Genomic DNA, 27,275 nt, shown 5'->3' on the forward strand with positions numbered 1-27,275 from the left:
AAGATCAATCTTCACTTTTGCTTTCAGGCGCATTCTGCGTTGATTTATGTCAGCTCTGTTTATTAGCAGTTATTTAAAGTGTAAACTAGTTTGGTAATAGCTTGTCAAGAATCTATCAAGCAAAAATCAACATGTTGACTCGAAACTATAAATTATATTATATGTTATGTGATGCAATCAGATCAACTTCGAATTGTATAAAAGACAATAGCAGCCCAAGGTGGATCATCAGTCAACGATCGTTCCCCGTTCTACCACTGCAAAACAACTAAAATGTTCAAAATCGTAAGTGTGCGATGTGCGTCTAAAAATCACTTTTTAACAAAATATAATACATTTCAGCTCTTGGTCTGCGCTCTTGTTGGCCTGGCTGCAGCCTATCCAGGACAATTGGATGATGTTAACGCCGAAGTAATCTCTCGCAGTGAGGATATTCGCCCAGATGGCTTCAATACCCATCTCGAGATTTCCAATGGCATCAAGGAGGATAGAGCTGGCGATGAACATGGCAACATTAGGGGCAGCTTCAGTTTCGACACACCCGAGGATGAGCCGGTCGAAATAACCTATATTGCCGATGAGAACGGCTATCAACCAACTGGTGCTGTTCTGCCAACCCCGCCACCAATTCCCGTTGAAATTCAAAGGGCTCTCGAGTGGATCGCAGCTCATCCTTACAACGAAGAGCACTAAGGAATCAAGTGTCCTAACATTCATATAATAATCGTCAAAAGTAAATGAATTAAGTAAAATTAGTCGACTCAAAATAGTAAAATATATGCTGATTATAACAAAAATATAATACAATTGCTTATGTTCTGAACAGGAATCTCAATCGAATAGTTCTGAGAAATGAAGTTGGTGAAAAATTTGTTAAAGAAATTTCAGAAATGAATCTAGTTAAATTGGTCAATTTAAGATATATCTGTAGATAGTTTGCGGTTTTTTTCAGATTCTCAAAACAAACTTCGAAAACAAATACATACACATTTTAAAACATTATCATAAAAAGAATCTTTAAATCTGTGCAAAAAATATGCCTTCTACCAACGATTTCAAAATTAATACCACATTACTTGAGTTCTTGAGTTCTTTAATCGCATTAACCACGTTGATTTACACACTAAATCAATCCAATACTCAACAATTCGATATAAATTAATTGGCTTAGTACAATTTAATACATTTTGCAAAATTTACAATCGCTTTGGTATATACAATAAATACTATAGTAGCTATGATTCCTGAAAATTTGGTTACGATCAGAAAAAAAATTGTGGAAGTTATTAAAGAAATACTTTTGTATGGGTAAAAGCGCCTACTTACTAGGGGTCTTAGTTGCTTTGGCTGAAAATATGGTATATTGTGCCGTCTACGGTATATTTTGAATGGTGTACTATATCGATATACCAAATATACCATTTGATTTTTTAGTATTTTGCAGTATATTCGGTATATTTTGAAAATGATACCGCAATATTTTGCCTTTATTAAAAATGGGTAGCGGGTATCTCACAGTCGAGCACACTCGACTGTAGCTTTCTTACTTGTTATTTTTGCACGTATCATAGATCAATTTTAATTTAAATCAAGATTTGCAATCAGGAATGTTTCATACTCTACAGTATATTTTCAATGTCATAGTATATCGATATACCAAATAAAGCCTACGATATATTTATCACTATATTAATTTATTGAAAATGGGTAACGGGTATCTCACAGTCGAGCACACTCGACAGTAGCTTTCTCACATAATAATATTTAATCGTCATTGATATTTGTTAACAATACTTATTTATTATCTTGATTAAATTATTTCCTATCGTCGCGTTTAATAAGTAACAATAAAAAACGGAAACATTAGAAAAAAAAATATATTATGGGCGGAAGTGTTATTATATTTTAAATGTTTCGCAATATTTTAAATACATTAGCATAACAAATATTTTAAATACATTAGCATAACAAACGTCTGTCTTAATATGGGAGAAATCGGGGAGAATTCACTATTTGTATGAGCTTCATGTAAAATAGAACCTGATTCAATAATGAACATCAAATTCTGGATGCTTATAAATGCAAATAAGTGGAAAAATTAATTTCTGGGTTCAAATTAAATTTAAATAACTAAATTCCAATATATTCAATATGAGCCAACCCACAATTTGCAATTTTGGGGCGGGTTTTTTTTTGCAGCTTTGCGAAATGAAAACAAGTTTAATGTCGCTTATCTGAAGGCAATAAACCTGTATTTTGGTAATTTTTTCCCAAAATTTGCATTAATATTGCAACTGAAAAGGTTTCTTACTCTTTTTGGGTTCTATAACAACTTGTATAAAAAGACAGATGATGCCATGCTAAATCATCAGTTAACGTTGGTTCCCTGTTCGATAACTTCACAATAAACAAAATGTTCAAATTCGTAAGTGAATAATTCGAAGAAAGGATCTTCCAATGTCTAATAAAATAAATCCGATTTCAGTTGATGATCTGCGCTATTGTTGGCTTGGCCGCCGCCTTCCCAGGTGTGCCAGTCGTAGACGAAGTAGATGGTGTCGTCCTTCGCAGTGAGGATATCCGTCCAGATGGCTTTGAGTCCAAACTGGAGACAGTCAATGGCATCAATGACCAGCGTTCCGGCGATGAGTACGGCAACATCAAGGGCAGCTTCAGCTACATCTCCCCCCGAAGGCGAGCATGTCCAGATCACCTATGTGGCTGATGAGAATGGTTTCCAGCCATCTGGTGAAGTGCTGCCCACTCCACCCCCAATCCCAGTTGAGATCCAGAAGGCCCTTGATTGGATCGCAGCTCATCCTTCGGTTGAACACTAAGCCATTCAACTATTGATGATCCCAATCTAAGACTATTGCTTGACATAACAAATATTTAAATTTTTCGTTCATGACACATGATTTTTTACGAGTATAAAAATACATGCAGCAAATTGCATAATGCAAACAGTTTATTGTTTTTTTAGTAATCATCGATTGGACTTTTTTTATACCATCTACTTTTAGTTTGTGACAACATCAATTGAATGTAACTCGTAGAAGAAAAGTTAACAGAGGTATCCGATGTGAGAAGATCCACTGTGACTTAAACCTTTTTAAATATTTGGCGATCATATAAAAGCATATAAAAGTGGACATGGCAAATATTCGAAACAAACTTGATTTACCTGCAAACATAAAAAAATTACGTCTCCATCTCTTATAGTCTCTGAGATCCAGGTGTTCATTCGGACACACAGACAGACGGACATGACTTTATCGCCTCGGTTTTTGACGCTAATCAAGAATATATATACTTTATGGTTTCGTAGATGCGTCCTGTGGGTACAAAGTTTTAATACCCTTTTACCCTATGGGTAGCGCGTATAACAAGTGCCGTTTTTAATGATTGATTTTAATTTATAATATATATCCGAGTAGAGGGAACATGTAAATAATTAAATAATAATTTATAATTATTATCCTATAGTCTTGCTTTGTATACCAGCTAACTGCCATATTATATAACCTAACATTCAAACAAATCAAACCAATTGCCAGTTAACATGTTATACACATTCCGGTTTATACGTTTTACTCGACACCTCGTTTTAAAATTATTTTTCTTTGCATAAGCATAAATTCAAGTTTTAGTTCATATGACATTGCTGCATGATAAGTGGGATTAAAGAAAATAAACAATTGCACACAATTAACATATAAGCTCCTTAATATTTTCCCGGATGAATCTGAAACACAAGAATTAAATATATTGTCGGCTGAAATTCTAAACATAATATTTAAACTTTTCCAAATATTTTCACTATATATTTTTATTTTTGCACGCAGTATATTTTAGATTTTTCGAATCACGCATATTTTGTATTCTACAATATATTTTCAATGTAATAGCATATCAGTATACCAAATAAAATCTACGATTTCCAATTATTAATTTGGTATATGTTAAAGAAATACTGCACTATTTTGATTTTATTAAAAATGGATACCGATTATTTCACAGTCGAGCACACTTGACAGTAGCTTTCTCACTTTACAATATTTTATCGTCATTGACATTTGTTATCAACAAAGATATATGTATATATATATGTATATTTTCTTGATCAAATTATTTCCCATCGCCTCGTTCAATTAGTAACAATAAATACCGGAAATATTTTTTATTATATTTGAAATGTTTTTAAATATTTGAAATACATTACCATAACAAAGGTCTGTCTTAATATAGGAGACAGTGGGAAGAATTCATTACTAGTTTGAGTTTCATGTCTAATTTAATTCAAACCAAAATTAAATTAAATGAAATTAAATTTAAATAACTGAATTCTAATATGTTCAATATGAGCCAACCCACAATTTGCATTTTTGGGGCGGTTTTGTTTTTGCAACTATGTGAAACAAGTTCTATGTCGCTTATCTGAAGGCATCAAAACCTGTATTTCGTTAATTTTTGCACAAAATTTGCATTCACATTGCAACTGAAAAGGTTTCTAACTCTCTTTGGGTTCTATAACACTTTTTATAAAAAGGCAGATGAAGCCATGCTAAATCATCAGTTAACGTTGGTTCCCTGTTCGATAACTTCACAATAAACAAAATGTTCAAATTCGTAAGTGAATAATTCGAAGAAAGGATCTTCCAATGTCTAATAAAATAAATCCGATTTCAGTTGATGATCTGCGCTATTGTTGGCTTGGCCGCCGCCTTCCCAGGTGTGCCAGTCGTAGACGAAGTAGATGGTGTCGTCCTTCGCAGTGAGGATATCCGTCCAGATGGCTTTGAGTCCAAACTGGAGACAGTCAATGGCATCAATGACCAGCGTTCCGGCGATGAGTACGGCAACATCAAGGGCAGCTTCAGCTACATCTCCCCCGAAGGCGAGCATGTCCAGATCACCTATGTGGCTGATGAGAATGGTTTCCAGCCATCTGGTGAAGTGCTGCCCACTCCACCCCCAATCCCAGTTGAGATCCAGAAGGCCCTTGATTGGATCGCAGCTCATCCTTCGGTTGAACACTAAGCCATTCAACTATTGATGATCCCTATGACTATTGCTTGACTTCAAAAATATTTAAGTTTTTCATTCATGACACATGATTTTATACGAGTATAAAAATACATGCAGCAAATTGCATAATGCAAACAAATGTATTCCTTAGTATTCATCAACCTAGGAAACTTTAGTTTGTGTCAACATCAAATGAATGTAACTGACAGAAGAAAAGTTAACAGAGGTGTCCGCTGGGAGAAGATCGACTTAATAATTATTTATTTAGTGACAATTTTGTAGAGCTGACCAGTTTTGTGTATATTTCGTACTCTATTTCATACATAGCACAAATTATACAAAATTTTGGCATATTCTTTATGCAATTGAGACGCTTTTCTGATTTTAATCAAATTGAACTTATGTTATTTATTTATATTCATTATATAATAGAGCACATTAGACTGTAGCTTTGTTATTGTCTATTTATTTATGACACCTATATATCAAAAATCAAATGGCTTTACCATTAGCATTTATTAAAGCATATTATTATCCAATGCTATTACTATATGAATGGGACGAATGAGAGAATTCATCGTTTTCATTTTTAATTATTAGTCTAAAATGTTAAATAGTATTTAAAACAACGGCGAACAAAAATTATAACGATAAACGCAGTGAAGCTTCGTCTACTACGACGAAAGGAAAAATATGCACCATAAAAAAGTTTCGAATAGAGAAACAAAAGAAACATAAATGCAATCTTCTGTTAAAATTTTTATGCCCGCTACCCATGGCTAAAAGGGTATTATAACTTTGTGCCGACAGGAAATGTTGGTAACAGGTGGAACGAGGCATCTCCGACCCTATAAAAAATATATATTCTTGATCAGCGTCAACAACCGAGACGATCTAGCCATCTCCGTCTGTCCGTCCGTCCGTATGAATACCTAGATCTCAGAGACTATAAGAGATAGAGCTATAATTTTTTTTGACAGCGTTTGTTATGTTTGCACGCAGATCAAGTTCGCTTCAAATTTTTGCCACGCCCCCTACCGCCCCCGAAAATCAAAAAAAATCGAATAACAAGCGTAATTTTAAAGTTAGAGCTGCGAATTTTGGTGTATACAATAATAACTTTAGTATTTATGAGTACTGAAAATTTGTTTACGATCAGATAATTGTGGAAGGTATTAAAGAAATACTTTTGTATGGGCAAAAACGCGTACTTACTAGGGGGTTGCTTTGCCCGACAATCTGGTACATTGTGCCGTCTATGGCATATTTTGAATTTGGTACTATATTGGCATACCAAATATACCATTTGGTATATTTTTAGTATTTTTAAGAATTTTCGGTATATTTTGAAAATAATATTGGAATATGATTCTTATATTTGTATTTAAAATGGGTAGCGGGTATCTCACAGTTGAGCACACTCGTCTGTAGCTTTCTTAAAAGTGCTATCGGAAAATATGTTGTATATTCTATTTCCCTGAGCTATAGAAATTCATAGGGCAGACGGACATGGCTATATTGTCTTGGTTGTTGATCAAGAATATTTACACCTTTTGGGAGATGACTCCTTCTGTTGTCTACATATATTTCCTGCAGGCATTTCTACATTATGATACCATCAAATTTTAAATGATTTTTGTAATTTATAATATATACCCGAGTTGCGAAAATATGAACTCTCTGTACGCTTACAACAAATTCCTGAATTTTTTAATCGTATTACCCTATAGTTGTGCTTTATATACCATCTAATTACCCTATTATATAATCTAACATTCAAACACATCAAACAAATCGCCATTTAACATTTTATACACATTCCGGTTTATACGTTTTACTCGACACCTCGTTTTAAAACTATTTTTCTTTGTATGTGCATAAATTTAAATTTTAGTTCACATGATAAGTGGGATCAAAGAAAATTTAAATAACTGAATTCTAATATGTTCAATATGAGCCAACCCACAATTTGCAATTTTGGGGCAGTTTTGTTTTTGCAACTATGTGAAACAAGTTCTATGTCGCTTATCTGAAGGCATCAAAACCTGTATTTCGTTAATTTTTGCCCAAAATTTGCATTAATATTGCAACTGAAAAGGTTTCTAACTCTCTTTGGGTTCTATAACAATTTGTATAAAAAGGCAGATGATGCCATGCTAAATCATCAGTTAACGTTGGTTCCCTGTTCGATAACTTCACAATAAACAAAATGTTCAAATTCGTAAGTGAATAATTCGAAGAAAGGATCTTCCAATGTCTAATAAAATAAATCCGATTTCAGTTGATGATCTGCGCTATTGTTGGCTTGGCCGCCGCCTTCCCAGGTGTGCCAGTCGTAGACGAAGTAGATGGTGTCGTCCTTCGCAGTGAGGATATCCGTCCAGATGGCTTTGAGTCCAAACTGGAGACAGTCAATGGCATCAATGACCAGCGTTCCGGCGATGAGTACGGCAACATCAAGGGCAGCTTCAGCTACATCTCCCCCGAAGGCGAGCATGTCCAGATCACCTATGTGGCTGATGAGAATGGTTTCCAGCCATCTGGTGAAGTGCTGCCCACTCCACCCCCAATCCCAGTTGAGATCCAGAAGGCCCTTGATTGGATCGCAGCTCATCCTTCGGTTGAACACTAAGCCATTCAACTATTGATGATCCCTATGACTATTGCTTGACTTCAAAAATATTTAAGTTTTTCATTCATGATACATGATTTTTTACGAGTATAAAAATACATGCAGCAAATTGCACAATGCAAACAGTTTATTATTTTTTTAGTAATCATCGATTGGACATTTTTATACCATCTACTTTTAGTTTGTGTCAACATCAATTGAATGTAGCTCATAGAAGAAAAGTTAACAGAGGTGTCCGCTGTAAGAAGATCCACTGTGACTTAAACTTTATTGGATATTAGGAAGCGATTATATAAAAAACTTAATGGTTATTCAAGTGACAATTTTGTGGAGATGACCTGTTTTGTGTATATTTCATACTCCATGATAATCTTGCCATAATTCTCGCAATTGATAAGCTCTCCTGATTTTAATCAAATTTAACTTATAGTATGTTTGTTGTTTCTATTCATTATGTAATCGAGGCCACTAGACTGTAGCTTTATTATTGTTTAGTTATTTATGACATCTATATTTCGAAAATCAAATGACTTACCATTAGCATTTATTAAAATTATTTATTATCCAATGCTATTACTATATGAATGGGATGAATGAGAGAATTCATTGTCTTCATTTTTAATTATTAGTCTACAATGTTAAATAGTATTTAAAACAAAGGCGATGGAAAATTATAACAATTGAGATAGATAAAACCTCATTCGACGAAAAGGGAAATATGCACCATAGAAAAGTTTCGAAAACAGAAACAAATTAAACAGAAACGCAATTTGTGTTTCAAGTTCTTTTTTAAATATTGCGCATGATTGTATTAAGATAGTTGAGAAATCTTTGAAAAATTCTCTTACTCATAAATATACATTAATATATACAGCGCGTGTTTTGGATGATCTACTTATATGTATACATAGTATAACAAGTCGTTTGTCTGGCACAGACCAGACGGTAAAAGCTACTTAGGATGAATATGCTAGACTGTGAGATACCCGTTATTCATTTTTTAATAAATACTAAATCGTGCGGTATCAATCTTTAAATATACCAAATTAATATGTATCAAAAGATATACCATATCGATATACTATTAGATTGTCAACCAAACCAATGAAATATGATATTTTTGAGCCCTCGATTTAAAATTACACTTGCTCGAAATTTAGATTTTTTTTCGATTTGCGCTGGCAGAAGTTAGAAAAAATCTAAAACAAACTTAATCTTATTCAAGTTCTTTCAGAAGAATCAAATCTTGCATGATTTTTGTAATTTTTAATATTTATGAGTTGAAGAAAATTGACGACGCTATAAATAATTACAACAAATTTCTGAATTCTTTAATCATATTTACTTATAGCTGTGCTTTTATAACAGCCACCTACCCTTTTATATAATCTTACACACGAACAAATCAAACAAATCGACAATTAATATTATATTCAAATTCTGGTTTATAAATATTTTTCGACGTCTCGTTTTAAAAAAATTGTTTTTTTGTATGTGCATTAATTAAAATTTTAGTTGACGTGAGAACGCAGCAATATAAGTGGAATCAAGGAAAATTATACACTACATATAATTACAATTTCCTTAACATTTTCCCTTATGAATTTGAAACAACAATCAAATATATCAAATATATATCTAAACATTATATTTCAACATTTCCAAATATTTTCAATATATTTGTTTGATAAAGGTCAGTGCTAGCATTAGGAAAAGGCCAGATATAACCTGATTCGCTCGTGTTCGGGTTGGTTATAAATGTAAATTAATGGAAAAAATAATTTCTGGACTCTAATTAATTCTTATATATTAAAAAAGAACCAAACCACAATTTGCAATGTTCGAGCAGTTATGTGAAATGAAAACGAGTTTAATGTCGCTTAACTTAAGGCAGTAAACCAGTATTTCGTTAATTTTTGCCCAAAATTTGCATTCACATTGCAACTGAAAAGGTCTCTATGTCTCTTTGGATCCCAAAATATTAGTATAAAAAGGCAGATGATGCCATGCTAAATCATCAGTCAACGTTGGTTCGCTCTTCGATAACTGCACAATATACAAAATGTTCAAATTCGTAAGTCTATAATTCAAAGAAAGGATCTTCCAATGTCTAATAAAATAAATCCGATTTCAGTTGATGATCTGCGCTATTGTTGGCTTGGCCGCAGCCTTCCCAGGTGTGCCAGTCGTAGACGAAGTAGATGGTGTCATCTCTCGCAGCGAGGATATCCGTCCAGATGGTTTCGACTCAAAATTGGAGACATCCAATGGCATCAATGACCAGCGTTCCGGTGATGAGCACGGCAACATCAAGGGCAGCTTCAGCTGGATCTCAAGCGACGGTGAGCACATCCAGATCTCCTATGTGGCCGATGAGAACGGTTACCAACCATCTGGCGCTGTTCTGCCAACCCCACCACCAATCCCAGTTGAGATTCAAAGAGCTCTTGAGTGGATCGCAGCTAATCCTTCGGTTGAGCACTAAGCTACTGAAAATCTAACGCACTGAATGCTTGATGAATCCTACCTTTGATTATTGCTTGACATCGAAAATATTTAAGTTTTTCATTCATGTATAAATACATGCAGCAAATTGCTTATTGCAAAATTTTTGAGTTATTTTTATACCCCTTGGGTAAAAGGTTTCGTAGCTTTGTGCCAACAGCAAGAATACATATTTTTGAGCGGCGTCATCAACCGATTGGATATAGATGTGTCTAACTTAAGCTTGATTTTGAATTAATAAGGTAAAGTATAACGACTTTTAAACTATTAACGAATTCGGGATATTGAACGCAATATTTGCTGGAATATTTCGGCGTTGCCTGACTTGTCAGATTTATTCTCAGGTTTTAAAAACTTTTGGATAATTTTTCAACGTTAGATTCAGAGTTTAAGTGTATGAAGTTGTTGAAGCGTGAAAAGGACAAAACGTTTTAGTCTATTCTCTCAAATGAACTTTCAGCTCCTCTATATTTTCCCACTTTGTCCGTCCCGTCCGCTGTTTAACTGATGTCATTTAGTCCTTCGACTTCTCAACATTCTATAATTGTCAAAGTCCCAAATAATGGTAACGCTTCTTTGAATGTCATTACTTCAGTTCCTGCTCCAATTATGCTTTTGGTTGAGTTTGGGATGGTTAATTTAATCTTTTCAGCTCTTACTAAAGCTTCTACAATAGTGGCCTAGTTTCTCTTGTTCCTGTGCTACCGCTAAACAAGTTTTTAGGCAAGAATTTGAGCTGAGCATTACAGTAAGAGTTATTGTAAAGAGTTTCGAGCAGAACACCTGCTAATTCAATAATTTTCTAATTCTAAGTTTATTATTAGTCTATTTCTATCGGCTGGAAAAACTAGCATCCTCTTTTCCTCTTAACTTTCAAAATGTATATATATTTTAAGTATATATAAATATATATTCCATTTTATTTCTTTGCTTTTATTAGTTAAAGCATGAAATTCTTGACACTGAAGTTTGCTCTAGTAAATTTTGCATATACCAACGTATATGTTGCGTTGCTATCGTGTTTAAATGCTTCCAATGCTCTAATTTAAATTGTTAGATCTCAGATTTTATATTGAGCTGGTGGCTTTAGAATTATGTTTCTGTACTTTTATAATATTTGTATATCCTATTCTAATATTCCAGTTTCTTATGAGGCTTTGTATTTCGGTCATTTTTTCTATAAGTAATAACGTTTTTAACACGCTTTCTGATCGTGATCTTTTGATAGTTCTTGATGATTTTAATGAGCCCGGCCTCTTATGATTTTCGTCAGAGAATTTGAATGGATGTATCCATCGACGACTCGAGGTTTTGTTAATGTTGAATGATACTAAGAATTTTCTGGATAAATTTCTTGATTGGATTTTAGTTTCCTGTTTCCTGAACGATATCAAGTGCCTCTCCACTGGTCGCAAGTTTGTTTGTATTTGAATACTGATAAATCAGATACATATTTATACCCGGTACCTACAAGGTACAAGTGTTTAGTGTTTCTAGGATATGTATGTACATATGTAACAGGCAGAAGGCCTGAAATGATCAATGTCAACAGTTGAAACATTGTAGCAAAACTGTAGCAAAAACAATAGAATAGCAAATATAATTTCAAAGGTATTTGTGGTTCATACAATATTATTTATTTATTACGATTTCTTCATTTGGTTGTTATCAGATACAAATCTTGGAAGTTATTTAACAAAGAATGTTATAAAACAATAAATAGCTGCAGCTGTCAGGTCTTCATTCCTTTGCTAGGCAATCAATTATTTATAGTATATCGATATATACAACATATAAAAAATACATTTGCTACGTTTGTATATTAAAGTTTTTATACCCGCTACCCATAGGGTAGAAGGGTATTATAACTTTGTGCCGGCAGGAAATGTATGTAACAGGTAGAAGGAGGCATCTCCGACCCTATAAAGTATACATATTCATGATCAGCGTCAACAGCCGAGACGATCTAGCCATGTCTGTCCGTCTGTGCGTATGAAACACTGGATCTCAGAGACTAAAAGAGATTGAGCAATATTTTTTTTCGACAGCATTTGTTATGTTTGCACGCAGATCAAGTTTGTTTCAAATTTTTGCCACGCCCACTTCCGCCTCCGCAAATAAAAAAAATCGAATAACAAGCGTAAATTTAAAGCTAGAGTTGAATTTTGGTATATACAATAATTACTATAGTAGTTATGATTCCTGAAATTTTGGTTGCGATCAGATAAAAATTGTGGAAGTCATTAAAGAAATACTTTTGTATGGGCAAAAACGCCCACTTACTAGGGGTCTTAGTTGCTTTGGCCGACAATCTGGCACATTGTGCCGTCTATGGTATATTTTGAATGGTGAACTATATCAATATACCAAACATACCATTTGGTATATTTTTAGTATTTTTGGTATATTTTGAAAATGGGTAGCGGGTATCTCACAGTGGAGCACACTCAACTGTAACTTTCTTACTTGTTTTTTCTGAATATCTTCTGTATTTTTGGTATAAATCAGGTATAATAGTGCTCTCGCTTTGTTTTGATTTTCTTCAAGTTAAGTATTTCAGTCGAACAAACTCGATTTTAGGTTTCTTACTTTTTTAATGTGATATTTATGCTATATTAAGTATTCCACATTTATGAAAACTGTTTATTACAAACTGATCATTGTTATTATGATGCGAGCGTGCAGACTAAAATTTCCTAAACCTTACTGACACTTTGTCAACTTGAAACAATCGACAACATTTTTATCCAAATTAACTCATCCAATTACATGTTTGTTCCTTATATTACTGAAAGCTCTGTTTTGTTAAAGAGATATTGTTTTATTCCTCTTCTGAAAAATAACATAAAACTATTGTAACTTTTATCTATTGCAATTAAACAACTTATAAATAAGATTATATTTACACTGAGGTATTAATTCAGAGGATCTTCAAGTACCGTTTCGATAGAATTCAATATTTTTATTATAAATATGTTGGAGTTACATCTGGTGTGTCACTTTGTTTATAAATAAAATTCCTCTTATTTTAATGCATTGCTCAGTGTACTGATGATGATAAGATTTGTTTGACGTTTTTGCTAGTTGACGCTTGCAACGTGACATTAAATGTAAATTTATTAATCTAATTGATTGCAAATAAATGTAAACTAATTCCCTTATTAATGGGTTCGCCAAAGTTGAAAGTTTTTATGCTATGTGATACACTTCTGGAGCGAATAAATTCTGCTATTGACCAAGTGCCTACGTACTTGATTCAAAACTTAAATTTAATACTAACAAGTAATAGAGCTACAGTCGAGTCAAAATAGTGCGGTATTATCGCAAAAATATACCAAATTGATATGCTTCAAAAATACTCAAATATACCATCGGCTATGCTTATGGCTATACCAGTTTGTCAGACGAAGCAACTAAGACCTGTAGTAAATAGGCGATTTTCTTCATTCAAAAATATTTTTTATATAACAATTTTTATCTGATTTCAACTAAATTTTCAAAAACTTTGGCTTCAAAATTTGAAAAATACTTGGTCTGCGTGCAAATATAAATATTGATATGAAAAAAATTATGTTTTTATCTCTTATAGTCTCTGAGATCTAAGTGTTCATACGGACAGACGGACAGACAGACAGAAGGACAGACGGACATGGCTAGATCGTCTCGGCTGTTGACGCTTATTAAGAATAACATATGTTATATATATACTTTATAGGGTCGGAGATGCCTCCTTCTACCTGTTACATATCGGATATCGGATATCTCTCACTCGAAACAATCTTTCCCATTGCTTTTTATCAGTGTACATATTTCTCGGAAGTTCGACACCTTTTGTGATCTCAATTTTTAATTGTACGATCAAAAATTCGAGTTTCGATTAGACTTTCGTGTTGCTTGAAATAATTTAGCTTGTTTGACGTCAACATTAGAATCCGATATGTGCGTCGAAAGACTAAATTAACTTAAAAAAAATTACTCTCAGATTGTTGCTATAAGCAATTTGCTATATGTATTTTCATATCCGTGTAAAGTCGGGCTTAAAAGATGGAAAACTTAAATATTTATCAATCTTCAATAGTCCAAAGTACGTTAATATGTGACAGTTAGATCACCGAAAGCTTATTCATCATCATCTTCATCGCTCTCCTCCTTCTCAACATGAGGGTGGGCAGCGATCCACTCAAGAGCCCTTTGGATCTCAACTGGAATTGGTGGGGGAGTTGGCAGAACATCGCCAGATGGTTGGTAACCGTTCTCGTCAGCCACATAGTTGATCACGACATGCTCGCCACCGGGAGCGACATAGCTGAAGCTGCCCTTGATGTTGCCGTGTTCATCACCCGAACGCTGCTCATTGATGCTATTGGTGAGCTCCAGTTTGGACTCAAAACCATCAGCGCGCACATCTTCACTGCGATGGATGACTTCATCAGGGGTTCCCTCTGGGAAGGCTGCGGCCAGGCCGACAATAGCGCAGATCATCAACTGAAATCGGAGTCAATTATTTAGTCACTGAGAAATCCTTGCTTTGAATCCTGGACTTACGACTTTGAACATTTTGTATATTGTGCAGTTATCGATCGGTAAACCAACTTTGACTGATGAACCAGCATAACATCATAGAGCTTTTTATACTATTTTAGGAATCCATTGGATTTCTGACAATTAACAGGTTAAAAACTTCTAAAAACTCGTTTCCAGTTTTTTAACCGTTCGCAACCGAATTCTCGAGAATCATAAAAATGTTGATACTATTATGTGTACCGGAATGCTTATATTCTTTCTAAAGTTTCATTCATTACTTTTTCAATTGAAGGGGGCGTGTCCGAAATCTAAAAGAGATTTAGTCTTTCTTTGCTTTCGCTCGCTTAGAGTTCTAAGAGTTCAAACACAGCTCACCTCTTGACCTTACACAACAACATACATATGTACTTTACGAAGTCCAATTTGCTTTTCTCCCGTTACGTATATTTTCTTACTTATAAAATATTTTTCAATGAAAAAGGCTTTAGTCACGACATGTATTGTACACAATAAATGTGGCGAAGTCAACAAAAGTTGAAAAAAACATATTCTAAATAAATATATAGCAATGCACTCAACAGGTTCGATAGAGTATCAAATACTGTCACTTTGACAATCTATGACTCTAATGCGTGCGTCAGATTTTTGGCCTATAAAATGGCTTAAAGTGTTTATAGTTGTATGATAATAACTTCTTGAGAATTTACTTATATTGAAAGCAAGTTTGATTAGAAGAATTAAACCTGTTAATTGTCAAAACAACCGGTGAATTCCTTAAATAGTATAAAAAGCTCTATGATGTTATGTTGGTTCATCAGTCAAAGTTGGTTTACCGATCGATAACTGCACAATAAACAAAATGTTCAAAGTCGTAAGTCCAGGATTCAAAACAAGGATTTCTGAGTGACTAAATAATTGACTCCGATTTCAGTTGATGATCTGCGCTATTGTCGGCCTGGCCGCAGCCTTCCCAGATGCCACCCTTGATGAAGTTAAGCTTCGCAGTGAGGATGTGCGTCCAGATGGCTTTGAATCCAAGCTGGAGATCTCCAATGGCGTCAGTGAGCAGCGTTCGGGTGATGAACACGGCAACATCAAGGGTAGCTTCAGCTATGTCGCTCCCGGTGGCGAGCACATCCTAATCAACTATGTGGCTGATGAGAACGGTTACCATCCATCTGGCGAAGTTCTGCCAACCCCCCCACCAATTCCAGTTGAGATCCAAAGGGCTCTTGAGTGGATCGCTGCCCACCCTCATGTTGAGAAGGACGAGAGCGATGAAGATGATGACGAATAAGCTTAGTTAGATCACCAACCTTCACATTCTATCGTACTTTGGACTATTGAAGATTGATAAATATTTAAGTTTTGCATCCTTGAATCCTGATTTTACACGGATATGAAAATACATACAGTCAATTGCTAGCAAAATTTTGAGAGAAATTTTTTTTAGTGATTGACGTTGCAAATATCACATTATAATGTTGACGTCAAATAATTCAATAATTTCAACAGCTTGATTATTTGGTTCGGACAATTCAGCTTCTAGCGTAAGTGAGGCTTAAAAATTCCGAGAAATGTGTATGAGCTAAATTCAATATTTAGCAATCATTGAAGGCAACGATTAAAATAATGAGTAGGGTTTACCGTTTTTATTCCCGGTATAAGGGTATTATAACTTTGTGCCGGCAGAAAATGTATTTAACAAGCATAAGGAGGTATCTTCGACCCCATAAAGTATATATATTCTTGATCATCGTCAACAGCCGAGACGATCTAGCCAAGTCCGTATATCCGTATGAACACCTAGATCTCAGAGACTATAAGATATTGAGGTATACATTTTTGTGACTGCATTTCTTATGTTTGCATACAGATAATGTTTCCTCAAAATTTTGCCACACCCACAAATTAACAAAACTCTAATGACAATCGTAATTTTATATTTGTCGAAGTTATTAAAAAAAGACTTTTGTATGGGCGAAATCGCTTACTTGCTAGGGGTCTTAGTTGCATTGGCTCCCAATCTGGTATATTTTGCACTCTATAGTATATACTAAATGTAGTACCATATCAATATATATTATTTATATCATTTGACGAGTTTTAAAGTATTTTTGAGGTATATTATTTTAGTATATTTTAAAATTGATACCGTAATATTTTGCTTTTATTCCAAATTGGGTAATGAATTAAAATAAGCCTAATTCATTATTTACGCAAACTCTTACTTTTAGTTTCATAACAATTCGAATTTGGAATTGGATGAGGATTGACTAACAATACATTTATAGTAGTAGTAGTTTATTTCTTAATTCAAGAATTTTCGAAATAAAATATAATTTTATGGATTCTAGAATTTTGCTCCCATTTAGGAATCTTTGGTGTTATAACCAAGCATAATGCTTTTCCCTGGGTGTTTTTATGTGGCAAAAGGGAATTATAACTTTCTGCCAGCAGAAAATGCAAAAGTCTGAGGAGGGTATCTCCATCCCCAAAAAGTATATACATATATTATTTATCAGCGTCAACAGTCGGGATGATACTATCATACTTGATCAGAGAATACAAGAGATATAATTTTTGCGCCGGTACTTGTAATTCTTTCAAACAGACGAAGTTTGTATTAAATTTTTTGAGCGATTTTTGGTAAGTAACTGCAGCACCTAAATTTTTTTAAAACTAATTGTAATCGTATACAAATTGTAGGAGTTATTTAAGAATTAATGCAGTCGATGCAATTCGTAGTTGATTCAGTTGATAATGTGGTGTATATTTAAAATATATAATAGAATAAAAATATTTTATTTTTTGAAAATGATAGTATATAGCTATATACAAATATATAATTCGGTATATATATGTATTTTTCTGTATTTCGTTTTTTTAAGTGATATATTTAAGATATTTAATTTGATAATATTTTTTGAAAATGGGTAGCTGACAGTCGAGCATACTAATAGTATGTATTGTAATATGAATTGTTGCTGAAGCCTGTCTGGATTTCATTATTGAGTTAACATTAACCCAGTGAATCATGCATACAAAAGAACTCTTTTTATACCCGCTACCCATAGGGTAGAAGGGTATTATAACTTTGTGCCGGCAGGAAATGTATGTGACAGGTAGAAGGAGGCATCTCCGACCCTATAAAGTATATATATTCTTGATCAGCGTCAACAGCCGAGACGATCTAGCCATGTCCGTCTGTCTGTCTGTCCGTCTGTCCGTATGAACTCCTAGATCTCAGAGACTATAAGAGATAGAGCTATAATTTTTTTTCGACAGCATTTGTTATTGTCTTAAAAAAGTCGTTATAGAGTATTGAAGAATAACTGTTGCAATTATAAAAAGTTAATAAACCAATATATACTGTCCTCTTTATTAAAAAAAAAATGAAATGAAATTCGTATATAATTACTTGTTTCTTACTTTTACTTAAAAATTATTAAACCATAATATGATTGGTTAGCTTATGTGTTAATGATGCCTTTATTAAATCTTATTGTTTTGGACAAATTTAATTTATTGAAGCTATTTTTAATTAAATATAGCTTTTTTCATTATTCCTCAAAATCATTAAATAAAAAAAATATATGACCTTGTTTAAAGCAGTCTTCTTTAGATTGTGCGACGGCGAGATACCGTGTTTATATGATTGCCTGTAGTCTTTGTCCCAATAGCCGTAGGGAAATAACCATATCCAAAGCATAAAGAACATCCCTTTTCAAATTTGTGTCAAGAACCGTGACGATAAATTAGCTAAGTCTTTTCGTGCAGATAAATATAACACTTAAATATCGGAGATTTTATAGTTAGAGTAACTTAATTTGGTAATCATGCTCGTATCATACACAGATCAATTCTGTTCTATTTATAAATTGATAAAAGCGAGTCTAATTTTAGAACTAGAGTCTCAAGTTCCGGTACATATAATACAAAAGTATCTACTATATATAATATATCTTAATACTTCGTGGGAATTTGGTTCAGATGACATAAAAACAGAAAACACGTTTCTTTAGACGTATTTAACCTGTTAACTGTCGAAAATCTTACTTCCTAAAATAGTATAAAAAGTTCCAAGATGTTATGCTGGTTCATCAGTCAAAGTTGGTATCCCAATCGATAACTGCACAATATTCAAAATGTTCAAAGTCGTAAGTCCAGGATTCAAAACAAGGATTTCTGAGTGACTAAATAATTGACTCCGATTTCAGTTGATGATCTGCGCTATTGTTGGCCTGGCCGCAGCCTTCCCAGAGGGAACCCCTGATGAAGTCATCCTTCGCAGTGAGGATGTGCGTCCAGATGGCTTTGAGTCCAAACTGGAGCTCACCAATAGCATCAATGAGCAGCGTTCAGGTGATGAACACGGCAACATCAAGGGTAGCTACAGCTTTGTGGCCCCCGATGGCGAGCATGTCGTGATCAGCTATGTGGCTGATGAGAATGGATACCGTGCAGCTGGCGATGTTCTGCCAACTCCCCCACCAATTCCAGTCGAGATCCAAAGGGCTCTTGAGTGGATCGCTGCTCATCCTTATGTTGAAAAGGAGGAGGAAGCCGAGGAAGAGCATGAGGAATAAGCTTTTGCTATTCTAACTGTTACTTTCTAAATTATTGAACTATTGACGATCGATTAATATTTATGATTTCCATAATTGAATCCTGATTTTATATTGGTATAAAAATATATACAGCAAATTGCTTAAAGCGAACCATTTGAGAGTATTTCTTAACTGTTAATTCTGGGATTGGCGTCGCTCTCTATTGTGTTGACGTCAAACAAGTTAATTATTTCAAGCAGCACGAGTCTTTATTGAAGCTCGATTATTTGGATCGAACAATTAATTATCAAGTTAACGCAAGAAATTTGTATGAATTAACTACTATATTTGCAATAAAATATTATATATCAGCGTCAGCACCCAATAGGGATACAAATTCATTCATTTTTTTTTAAAGATTCTCTCTAATTTCTAACGATCAAGTTGTCTTGCACATATTTGAAGGTAATTTAACTTTTGGAAATAAACAATATACAAATAATAATGAAAAATTATTTGCTCAACTTGTATGTTTTATGTAAATCTTCACTTTTATCGTAATTAATTGGAATATTAAAAATTTGTAATTTTTATTAATTTAAGGATAGGCAGTAAATTGGATTTGAATTTTTTGAAATTATGGTATGTAGGCGCTGTTTAAATAATATTCTCTTCTCCGACCATGCTAACTTCTTGTTTTATTAAATTTATATTTACTGAGATTATTATCTATGTATCATCCATTGTTACTTTAACCAATAGCAGATTTAATGAACTATAAATAGTAACTCTTATTCTTAAATGCAACAATTTTGTTTAAATAAACCATTTGGTGATTTCAATAAATGCCATAATATTTGTTCCCACTGAATTTGGTCAGACTATATTATTGAATTACCCCAATTGCTAACATGTATAAAAAAAATACCAAATAACGGGATTTTCTCATTCTCACAAAACAAAAATAAAACAAATGAATAATAGAATGCGTTCTATTTCCATGCGTCAGGTTCACTTTTTAAGCGTCACTTGAATTTTGATGAGTCTGATCAATTTTCATGCGTTAATTCGTCAGTTTGTTGCTGTGCAGGGTGATAGTAATTTCTGGTGTCATTTTGTCTTCTCAGAATTCGTTGAACAGCTGTCATTCTTGTCAAACGGCTTTTAATTTTATTATGAAATATATTAAAAGTATTCATTAAAATTTATTCTTAATCAACAACAACAGGCGAGACGATATAGCTATGTCCTTCTGTCCGTCCGTCCGTATGAGCATCTAGACCTCACAGACAATAAGAGATAAATTTAATTTTTTTCGGCGGCAATTATTATTTCTTTACGGAGATAAAGTTTTTTTTTAGATTTGTATGATATATTTAGAATAGAGTACTACAATATATGAGTTTAATTTATTTTAGACTATAGTTTTGATGAAAATGGACAACGTGTATCTCACAGTCGAACACACTCGACTGTAGCTTTGTTAGTTGTTACGTTTGAGTTTTCAAAAGCTTTACTTTTTTTTTTTTGGTAAGGGTTTGCTTATCCAAAGATTCTATAATGAAGTAATAGCAGATATGTTACTATATATATATAATATACTAAGTATATCTACATACAGATATTAAATATATATACTATTTATTGATTAATCCAATAAATGTTTGTAGGTTATATAATTATTACTATTCAGTATTACCGGGAAGAACTTAGAATTTGAGAATTTAGTTATAGGCAGAACAAGATTCCTTAGAAACGTTAAACCTGTTAAGTGTGAAAAATTTGCATTCACACTTCAGCCGAAAACGTGATGACTTTCGAAAATAAGTATAAAAAGCTAGACGATGTTATGCTAGATTATCAGTCAAAGTTGGTTTCCCGATCGATAACTGCACAACATTCAAAATGTTCAAAATCGTAAGTCCACAACTCAAAGCAAGGATTTCTCAGTGACTAAATAATTGACTCCGATTTCAGTTGATGATCTGCGCTATTTTTAGCCTGGCCGCAGCCTTCCCAGTAGAGGAAGATGAAGTTATCGCTCGCAGTGAGGATGTGCGCGCAGATGGCTTTGTGGCCAGTCTGGAGACTAAGAATGGCGTCAATGAGCAACGATCGGGTGATGAGCACGGCAACATCAAGGGCAGCTTCAGCTATACCTCCCCCGAAGGCGAGCACATCCTGATCACTTATGTGGCTAATGAGAACGGTTACCAACCATCTGGCGCTGTTCTGCCAACTCCCCCACCAATTCCAGTTGAGATCCAAAGGGCTCTTGAGTGGATCGCTCTGCACCCTTATGTTGAGAAGGAGGAGACCGAGACCGAGGCCGAGGAAGAGAAAGAGGAATAATCTTTCGGTGATCTAACCGTTAAATTCTAACTTATTGGACGATGATGACGATGATCGATTAATATTTAAGTTTTCCATCCTTGAATCTGTATTTTATAAGTCTAAACAAATACATGCAGCAAATTGCTAATAGCAACAATATGAAAGTATTTCTTATATGTTAATTCAGAAACTGATGTTGCATACTTTTCATTCTTTTGCTGACGTCAACCAATTTAATTATTTCAAGCATCGCGGGTGTCTTTATTGAAGCTTGATTCTTTTGTTCAGGCAATTGAAAATCTAGAATATGGAAGGAAAGAAGCTATCGAAAAATAAATGTGAACTAACTTTAATATTTATCAATCACTGAAGGCTAAAAATGAAACTAATCACTTCTAGTATTAAACTTCAATAATGAAAGCTTTAGGACAAGAGATCTGCCAATACACAACGTATTCTTAATAATCAACAAAAGCCGAAGCAATATAATTACGTTCATCTGCATGACTGCACAAACATCTAAATATGTTTATGTTATGAGATTTGTTATAGATTTACCCAACATATATTTGGAATCTTTTCATTTATTGGCATTGAATCCTTAAAAATCATTGCAAAAATAATAGTATTTGCGTTACCTTACTTAATTATACACGCCACCCCTAGGGTAGAAGGGTATTACAACTTTGTGCCGACAGGAAATGTATGTAACAGGCAGAAGGATGCATTTCCGACCCCTTAAAGTATAATATATATATTCTTGATCAGCGTCAACAGCCGAGACGTTATAGCAATTTCCTTCTCGTTCGTCCGTCTGATCATACCCGCTCTTCCGCCCCCCACAAATAGACAAATATCGACTAGCAAGTGTAATAATATGATACAATAATATAAACATTTTTTTCAAACGATTCGTAGTAGATTTTTGGATGACACCTAATACAACTTCTTCCTGAGAAACATAATGATGCTTGAAGTCACCCACATATTGGTAAATTACAGCATTTTATTTTGATGATGAAGAAACATACAATGATTGTGTCAGAGGTAAATCGCTTAAACGTTACTGTTACTTAAATATTACTCCGCACAAATGTAATGTGAAAACAACTTTTTTTTTACCCTTTGCTTTTAAAAAAGAAAAGGGTTCTTCTAAGTATCTATATTCCTAATCAGCGTCAACAACCGAGACAATATACCTACTAGGTTAATTAGTTGTAAATTAAACACAATCGATAACTGCGGCAATTCATTGAAGATTGTTTGCTTATGTAAGCTTTCTCTATTAATAAGAATCATGGATTATACTACGACGTTAACAGATTTATACCGGATGTGTTTATTGAAAACCGATTAAATTAAGGGTGTTTCAGAACTAAGCATAAACTGTAACTTTGTGTTATGTTGGTTTGACTTTTCTACGTGTGTTGCTAAGTGATAAACTTAATGTTACTATTATGTTATATTATCAGTATACATTGTATACACAGAGAGAAAAAAATGTCGATTGCAAAAGTCTTGATTTAAGATTTTTTCTATCTTAAAAAGAACAATCTTGAAATAACATTTTTATGCTAAATTTGCATTTTAAGATTAACAAGTAAGAAAGCTACAGTCGAGTGTACTCGACTGTGAGATACCCGCTACCCATTTGGAATAAAAGAAATATATTTTGCGGTATTTTCTCAAAATATACCAAATATACTGCAAAAATACTAAAAAAATATACCGAATGGTATATTTGGTATATAGACATAGTACCGTATTCAAAATATACCATAGACGGCACAATATACCAGATTGTCAGCCAAAGCAACTCAGACCCCTAGTAAGTAGGCGCTTTTGCCCATACAAAAGTATTTCTTTAATAACTTCGACAATTTTTATCTGATTGCAACCAAATTTTCAGAAATCATAACTACTATAGTTATTATTGTATATACCAAAATTCGGAACTCTAGCTTTAAAATTACGGCTGTTATTCGATTTTTTTGATTTGCGGGGGCGGAAGTAGGCGTGGCAAAAATTTGAAACAAACTTGATCTGCGTGCAAACATAACAAATGCTGTCGAAAAAAAATTATAGCTCTATCTCTTATAGTCTCTGAGATCCAGTGTTTCATACGGACAGACGGACAGACGGACAGACACACAGACGGACAGACGGACATGGCTATATCGTCTCGGCTGTTGACGCTGATCAAGAATATATATACTTTATAGGGTCGGAGATGCCTCCTTCTACCTGTTACATACATTTCCTGCCGGCACAAAGTTATAATACCCTTCTACCCTATGGGTAGCGGGTATAAAAACATCTTTTATAAGATTATAATCTTGATTCAAGATTGTTTTATTCTAGATTGAAAAGAAGATTGCAAATCATGATTTAAGAACTTTTCGATCTTTAAAAAAGGGATTTTGTTCATAAGTGTTGGAAGAATTTCCTTTCTTTAAAATTATAACCTAATTAGAGGTGTTGTTGCAGTTAGTAAAGATGTCGCAAATCATTGTGTCGTGTGGTAAGTCGTTGGTCTTAGGTTCAAAGTATAGTCCGTTCGTATGTATATAAAAAATGTAAATGTTATAATTGAAATATTAATATGTTATAATTGAAATATTAATATTAGAAATAAATAGAGGACATACTTAAATGTGTAAATATAAAAAAATATGGTTAAATTTAAAGATTTATTCATTCTTGAAATAAGAATAGATTTGAGAACGTTTAATATTCCAATTTGAGTCATTATCAATCTTATATCAACTATATCCAATCTAGAATGAATATCGAACGTCAGATCTTATTTTCAGATTTTGCATTCATAATTTAATTTTAAGATTTTTCCATTCTTGAAACAAGATTTTAATCTTGATTGGGCAATCTAGATTTTTTGTAGATTTTCGATCTTAATTAAAGAATAAACCTATTTGGTTCAATTTTGACATACATCTTGATTCACGATTTTATTCTTGATTTTAGCACGTTTTTTCTCTCATATACTTTGTTAAAAAAATTTGCTTTCGCACTTCAGCTGAAAACGTGATGACTTTCGAAAATAAGTATAAAAAGCTAGACGATGTTGAGCTAGATTATCAGTCAAAGTTGGTTTCCCGATCGATAACTGCACAATATTCAAAATGTTCAAAATCGTAAGTCCACAACTCAAAGCAAGGATTTCTCAGTGACTAAATAATTGACTCCGATTTCAGTTGATGATCTGCGCTATTGTCGGCCTGGCCGCAGCCTTCCCAGAGGGAACCCCTGATGAAGTCATCCATCGCAGTGAAGATGTGCGCGCTGATGGTTTTGAGTCCAAACTGGAGCTCACTAATGGCATCAATGAGCGGCGTTCGGGTGATGAGCATGGCAACATCAAGGGCAGCTTCAACTATACCTCCCCCGAAGGCGAGCATGTCTTGATCACTTATGTGGCTGATGAGAACGGTTACCAACCATCTGGCGCTGTTCTGCCAACCCCCCCACCAATTCCAGTTGAGATCCAAAGGGCTCTTGAGTGGATCGCTCTTCACCCTTATGTTGAGAAGGAGGAGACCGAAACCGAGGCCGAGGAAGAGAAAGAGGAATAATCTTTCCGTGATCTAACCTTTAAATTCTAACTTATTGGACGATGATGACGATGATCGATTAATATTTAAGTTTTCCATCCTTGATTCTGTATTTTATAAGTCTATACAAATACAAGCAGCAAATTGCTAATAGCAACAATATGAAAGTATTTCTTATATGTCAATTCAGAAACTGACGTTGCATACTTTGCATTCTTTTGCTGACGTCAAGCAAATTAATTATTTCAAACAGAGCGGCAGTCTTTATTGAAGCTTGATTCTTTTGTTCACACAATTGAAAATCAAGAATATGGAAGAAAAAAAGCTATCGAAAAATATGTATAAGTGAACTACGTTTAATATTTATCAATCACTGAAGGCTAAATTTGAATCTAGCCACCTATAGTATTAAACTTCAATAAAGAAAGCTATGCGTCAGGCGATCTCCCAGTATAAAACGTATTCGTAGTAATCGTCAAAAGCCGAGGCGGTAAGGTCCCGTTCGTTTGGTTGACTTAACGAACATCTAAATCTCTTTATAGATTACCTAACATTTAGATTTACCTAACATATCGTTGGAATCTTTGCATTCATTGGCATTGAATCCCTAAAAATCATTGAAAATGTTATGCATATATTTAAATGTTTTCATTATGCACGTAAATACTTCTTGTAAAATCAAATTTTAAAAAAAATCTAGTTTAAACGATATGATTTGATTTTGCAATTTTAAAACAACAAACCCAAAAAAAAAATTTCAGTTTTTTTTAATTTAACTTAAACTTTCTCTTTTCGGAAGAATCACGCCGTATAGAATTGAGGTTGAATATCAGCAACTTGATTCTTAGGAAAAATATGAGACCTGTACTGCTCTAATTTGCAATAAAAATTTCGAATGTGAAAGAAAGTATTTTAGAAAGTAAAGGCTGTTCCTTGACGGAGCGAATAAAGAATAAACATTTGTTGTTCGTGCTATAACTTTATAATAATCAAAATGCTTAAAGCAGTAAGTATTATTAACCAGAAGCGCGCATCAGCTTATCCTGCAGTTTCATTCTCGCTTCACGAAATAAATTAAAGTATTTAGAAAAATACGTTGAAAATATAAAGTAAATCACACCATTTAATAAAAGTGAAAAAGTTTAATTTTTGATTTCACATTCGCTTCTTCACGATAAGACTTTTCATGTTTTGTAAAATTCATATAATATTTAAAATTTTTAATATTGTTACAGCTCGTTCTCTTTGCTATAATTGGATTAGCTTTATCTTTCCCAACTGAAAAAGTAAAGCCAAGTGAATCAGAGGAATTAGATGAACCTCTTTACCATTTTGAGGGCATTCAGACCGGCAAAAACAGTGGCATTTTGAAAATAACCTCAAGCGAGGGCGATAAAGTTGTAATTGCCGTCGAAGGACAAACAGCAGTCATAGCGGCATCCAAAGCATAATGGATATTTCAACACTAAAGATCTTGGACGTCCTGATGATATTAAAATGACAAATGAAAAATTACTCACAGCATAAATAATAAACTAATCAAATGTTTTTTGTAGAAGTTTCAACAAAATAAATTCGGAAAAATTTTAAAATTGCTTAAGAATTATAAATTCAGTATTTCAAATAAAATAAATAATAAATTTTAATCCAACGATATATTGTTTCAATTATTCACTGATTATCCAAAAATATATTGATCACATTTCTGCAATATTTAACTATGGGACCCTTTCGATTAAAATTGCATTATGGCTGGAAATATGTTGCTAAGTTTAACGAAATCAAATGGAAATTATCTACATAATGAAATAATAAAACTTCATGCTTTTAAAGAAGAGTGCATCACTTTGCGGATTACTTCTAAATACTAAATATATAGAATAATATAATAACACTATATCCTTTAAATGAATGAAAAGGGTTCAAATGATTCCGCACAAATGTAATGTGAAAACAGTAAAAAACAAAATAGGCAATGATAATAATAATAAAAGTGCAATCAATCAATCAATATCCAACTTTCTTTTTAACCCTTCGCTTTTACAAAAGTGAAAAGGGTTCTACTAAGCATCTACATAAATGTATACTTGATCTACTCATACAATACATCTACTCGGTTAATTAATTTTAAAT

At 33.5% G+C, this 27,275-nt stretch overlaps 10 protein-coding genes and 1 pseudogene across 10 annotated transcripts in view; 9 read left to right on the forward strand and 2 right to left on the reverse strand.

The window, feature by feature from the left end:
* Positions 1-27,275, reverse strand: part of LOC132793957 (uncharacterized) — a 55,581-nt gene that overhangs the window by 15,992 nt on the left and 12,314 nt on the right. The window lies entirely within an intron of this gene.
* LOC132788415 (larval cuticle protein 1-like) lies at positions 179-807 on the forward strand. Its single transcript, XM_060795836.1, has 2 exons — positions 179-285; positions 343-807. The coding sequence occupies exons 1-2, from the start codon at positions 274-276 to the stop codon at positions 691-693; spliced, it is 363 nt and encodes a 120-aa protein (XP_060651819.1). The 5' UTR covers positions 179-273; the 3' UTR covers positions 694-807.
* Positions 2,321-2,966, forward strand: LOC132788414 (larval cuticle protein 1-like; annotated as a pseudogene).
* LOC132788412 (larval cuticle protein 1-like) lies at positions 4,524-5,167 on the forward strand. Its single transcript, XM_060795833.1, has 2 exons — positions 4,524-4,629; positions 4,690-5,167. The coding sequence occupies exons 1-2, from the start codon at positions 4,618-4,620 to the stop codon at positions 5,038-5,040; spliced, it is 363 nt and encodes a 120-aa protein (XP_060651816.1). The 5' UTR covers positions 4,524-4,617; the 3' UTR covers positions 5,041-5,167.
* Positions 7,154-7,759, forward strand: LOC132788413 (larval cuticle protein 1-like). The gene is made up of 2 exons (XM_060795834.1): positions 7,154-7,249; positions 7,310-7,759. Exons 1-2 carry the CDS (start codon positions 7,238-7,240, stop codon positions 7,658-7,660), a joined length of 363 nt encoding a protein of 120 aa, XP_060651817.1. The 5' UTR covers positions 7,154-7,237; the 3' UTR covers positions 7,661-7,759.
* Positions 9,591-10,268, forward strand: LOC132788411 (larval cuticle protein 1-like). Its single transcript, XM_060795832.1, has 2 exons — positions 9,591-9,734; positions 9,795-10,268. The coding sequence occupies exons 1-2, from the start codon at positions 9,723-9,725 to the stop codon at positions 10,143-10,145; spliced, it is 363 nt and encodes a 120-aa protein (XP_060651815.1). The 5' UTR covers positions 9,591-9,722; the 3' UTR covers positions 10,146-10,268.
* Positions 14,149-14,777, reverse strand: LOC132788407 (larval cuticle protein 1-like). Its single transcript, XM_060795829.1, has 2 exons — positions 14,711-14,777; positions 14,149-14,650 (listed from the first exon to the last, which is right to left on the reverse strand). Exons 1-2 carry the CDS (start codon positions 14,720-14,722, stop codon positions 14,285-14,287), a joined length of 378 nt encoding a protein of 125 aa, XP_060651812.1. The 5' UTR covers positions 14,723-14,777; the 3' UTR covers positions 14,149-14,284.
* Positions 14,715-16,548, forward strand: LOC132788408 (larval cuticle protein 2-like). Its single transcript, XM_060795830.1, has 2 exons — positions 14,715-15,560; positions 15,621-16,548. Exons 1-2 carry the CDS (start codon positions 15,549-15,551, stop codon positions 15,984-15,986), a joined length of 378 nt encoding a protein of 125 aa, XP_060651813.1. The 5' UTR covers positions 14,715-15,548; the 3' UTR covers positions 15,987-16,548.
* LOC132788406 (larval cuticle protein 2-like) lies at positions 18,507-19,453 on the forward strand. Its single transcript, XM_060795828.1, has 2 exons — positions 18,507-18,849; positions 18,910-19,453. Exons 1-2 carry the CDS (start codon positions 18,838-18,840, stop codon positions 19,276-19,278), a joined length of 381 nt encoding a protein of 126 aa, XP_060651811.1. The 5' UTR covers positions 18,507-18,837; the 3' UTR covers positions 19,279-19,453.
* LOC132788405 (larval cuticle protein 1-like) lies at positions 20,901-21,722 on the forward strand. The gene is made up of 2 exons (XM_060795827.1): positions 20,901-21,156; positions 21,217-21,722. Exons 1-2 carry the CDS (start codon positions 21,145-21,147, stop codon positions 21,589-21,591), a joined length of 387 nt encoding a protein of 128 aa, XP_060651810.1. The 5' UTR covers positions 20,901-21,144; the 3' UTR covers positions 21,592-21,722.
* On the forward strand, positions 24,589-25,538 carry LOC132788403 (larval cuticle protein 1-like). The gene is made up of 2 exons (XM_060795825.1): positions 24,589-24,725; positions 24,786-25,538. Exons 1-2 carry the CDS (start codon positions 24,714-24,716, stop codon positions 25,161-25,163), a joined length of 390 nt encoding a protein of 129 aa, XP_060651808.1. The 5' UTR covers positions 24,589-24,713; the 3' UTR covers positions 25,164-25,538.

The sequence above is a fragment of the Drosophila nasuta genome, chromosome 3 (genome assembly GCF_023558535.2).
Source record: "Drosophila nasuta strain 15112-1781.00 chromosome 3, ASM2355853v1, whole genome shotgun sequence".
NCBI classification, from domain to species: domain Eukaryota; kingdom Metazoa; phylum Arthropoda; class Insecta; order Diptera; family Drosophilidae; genus Drosophila; species Drosophila nasuta.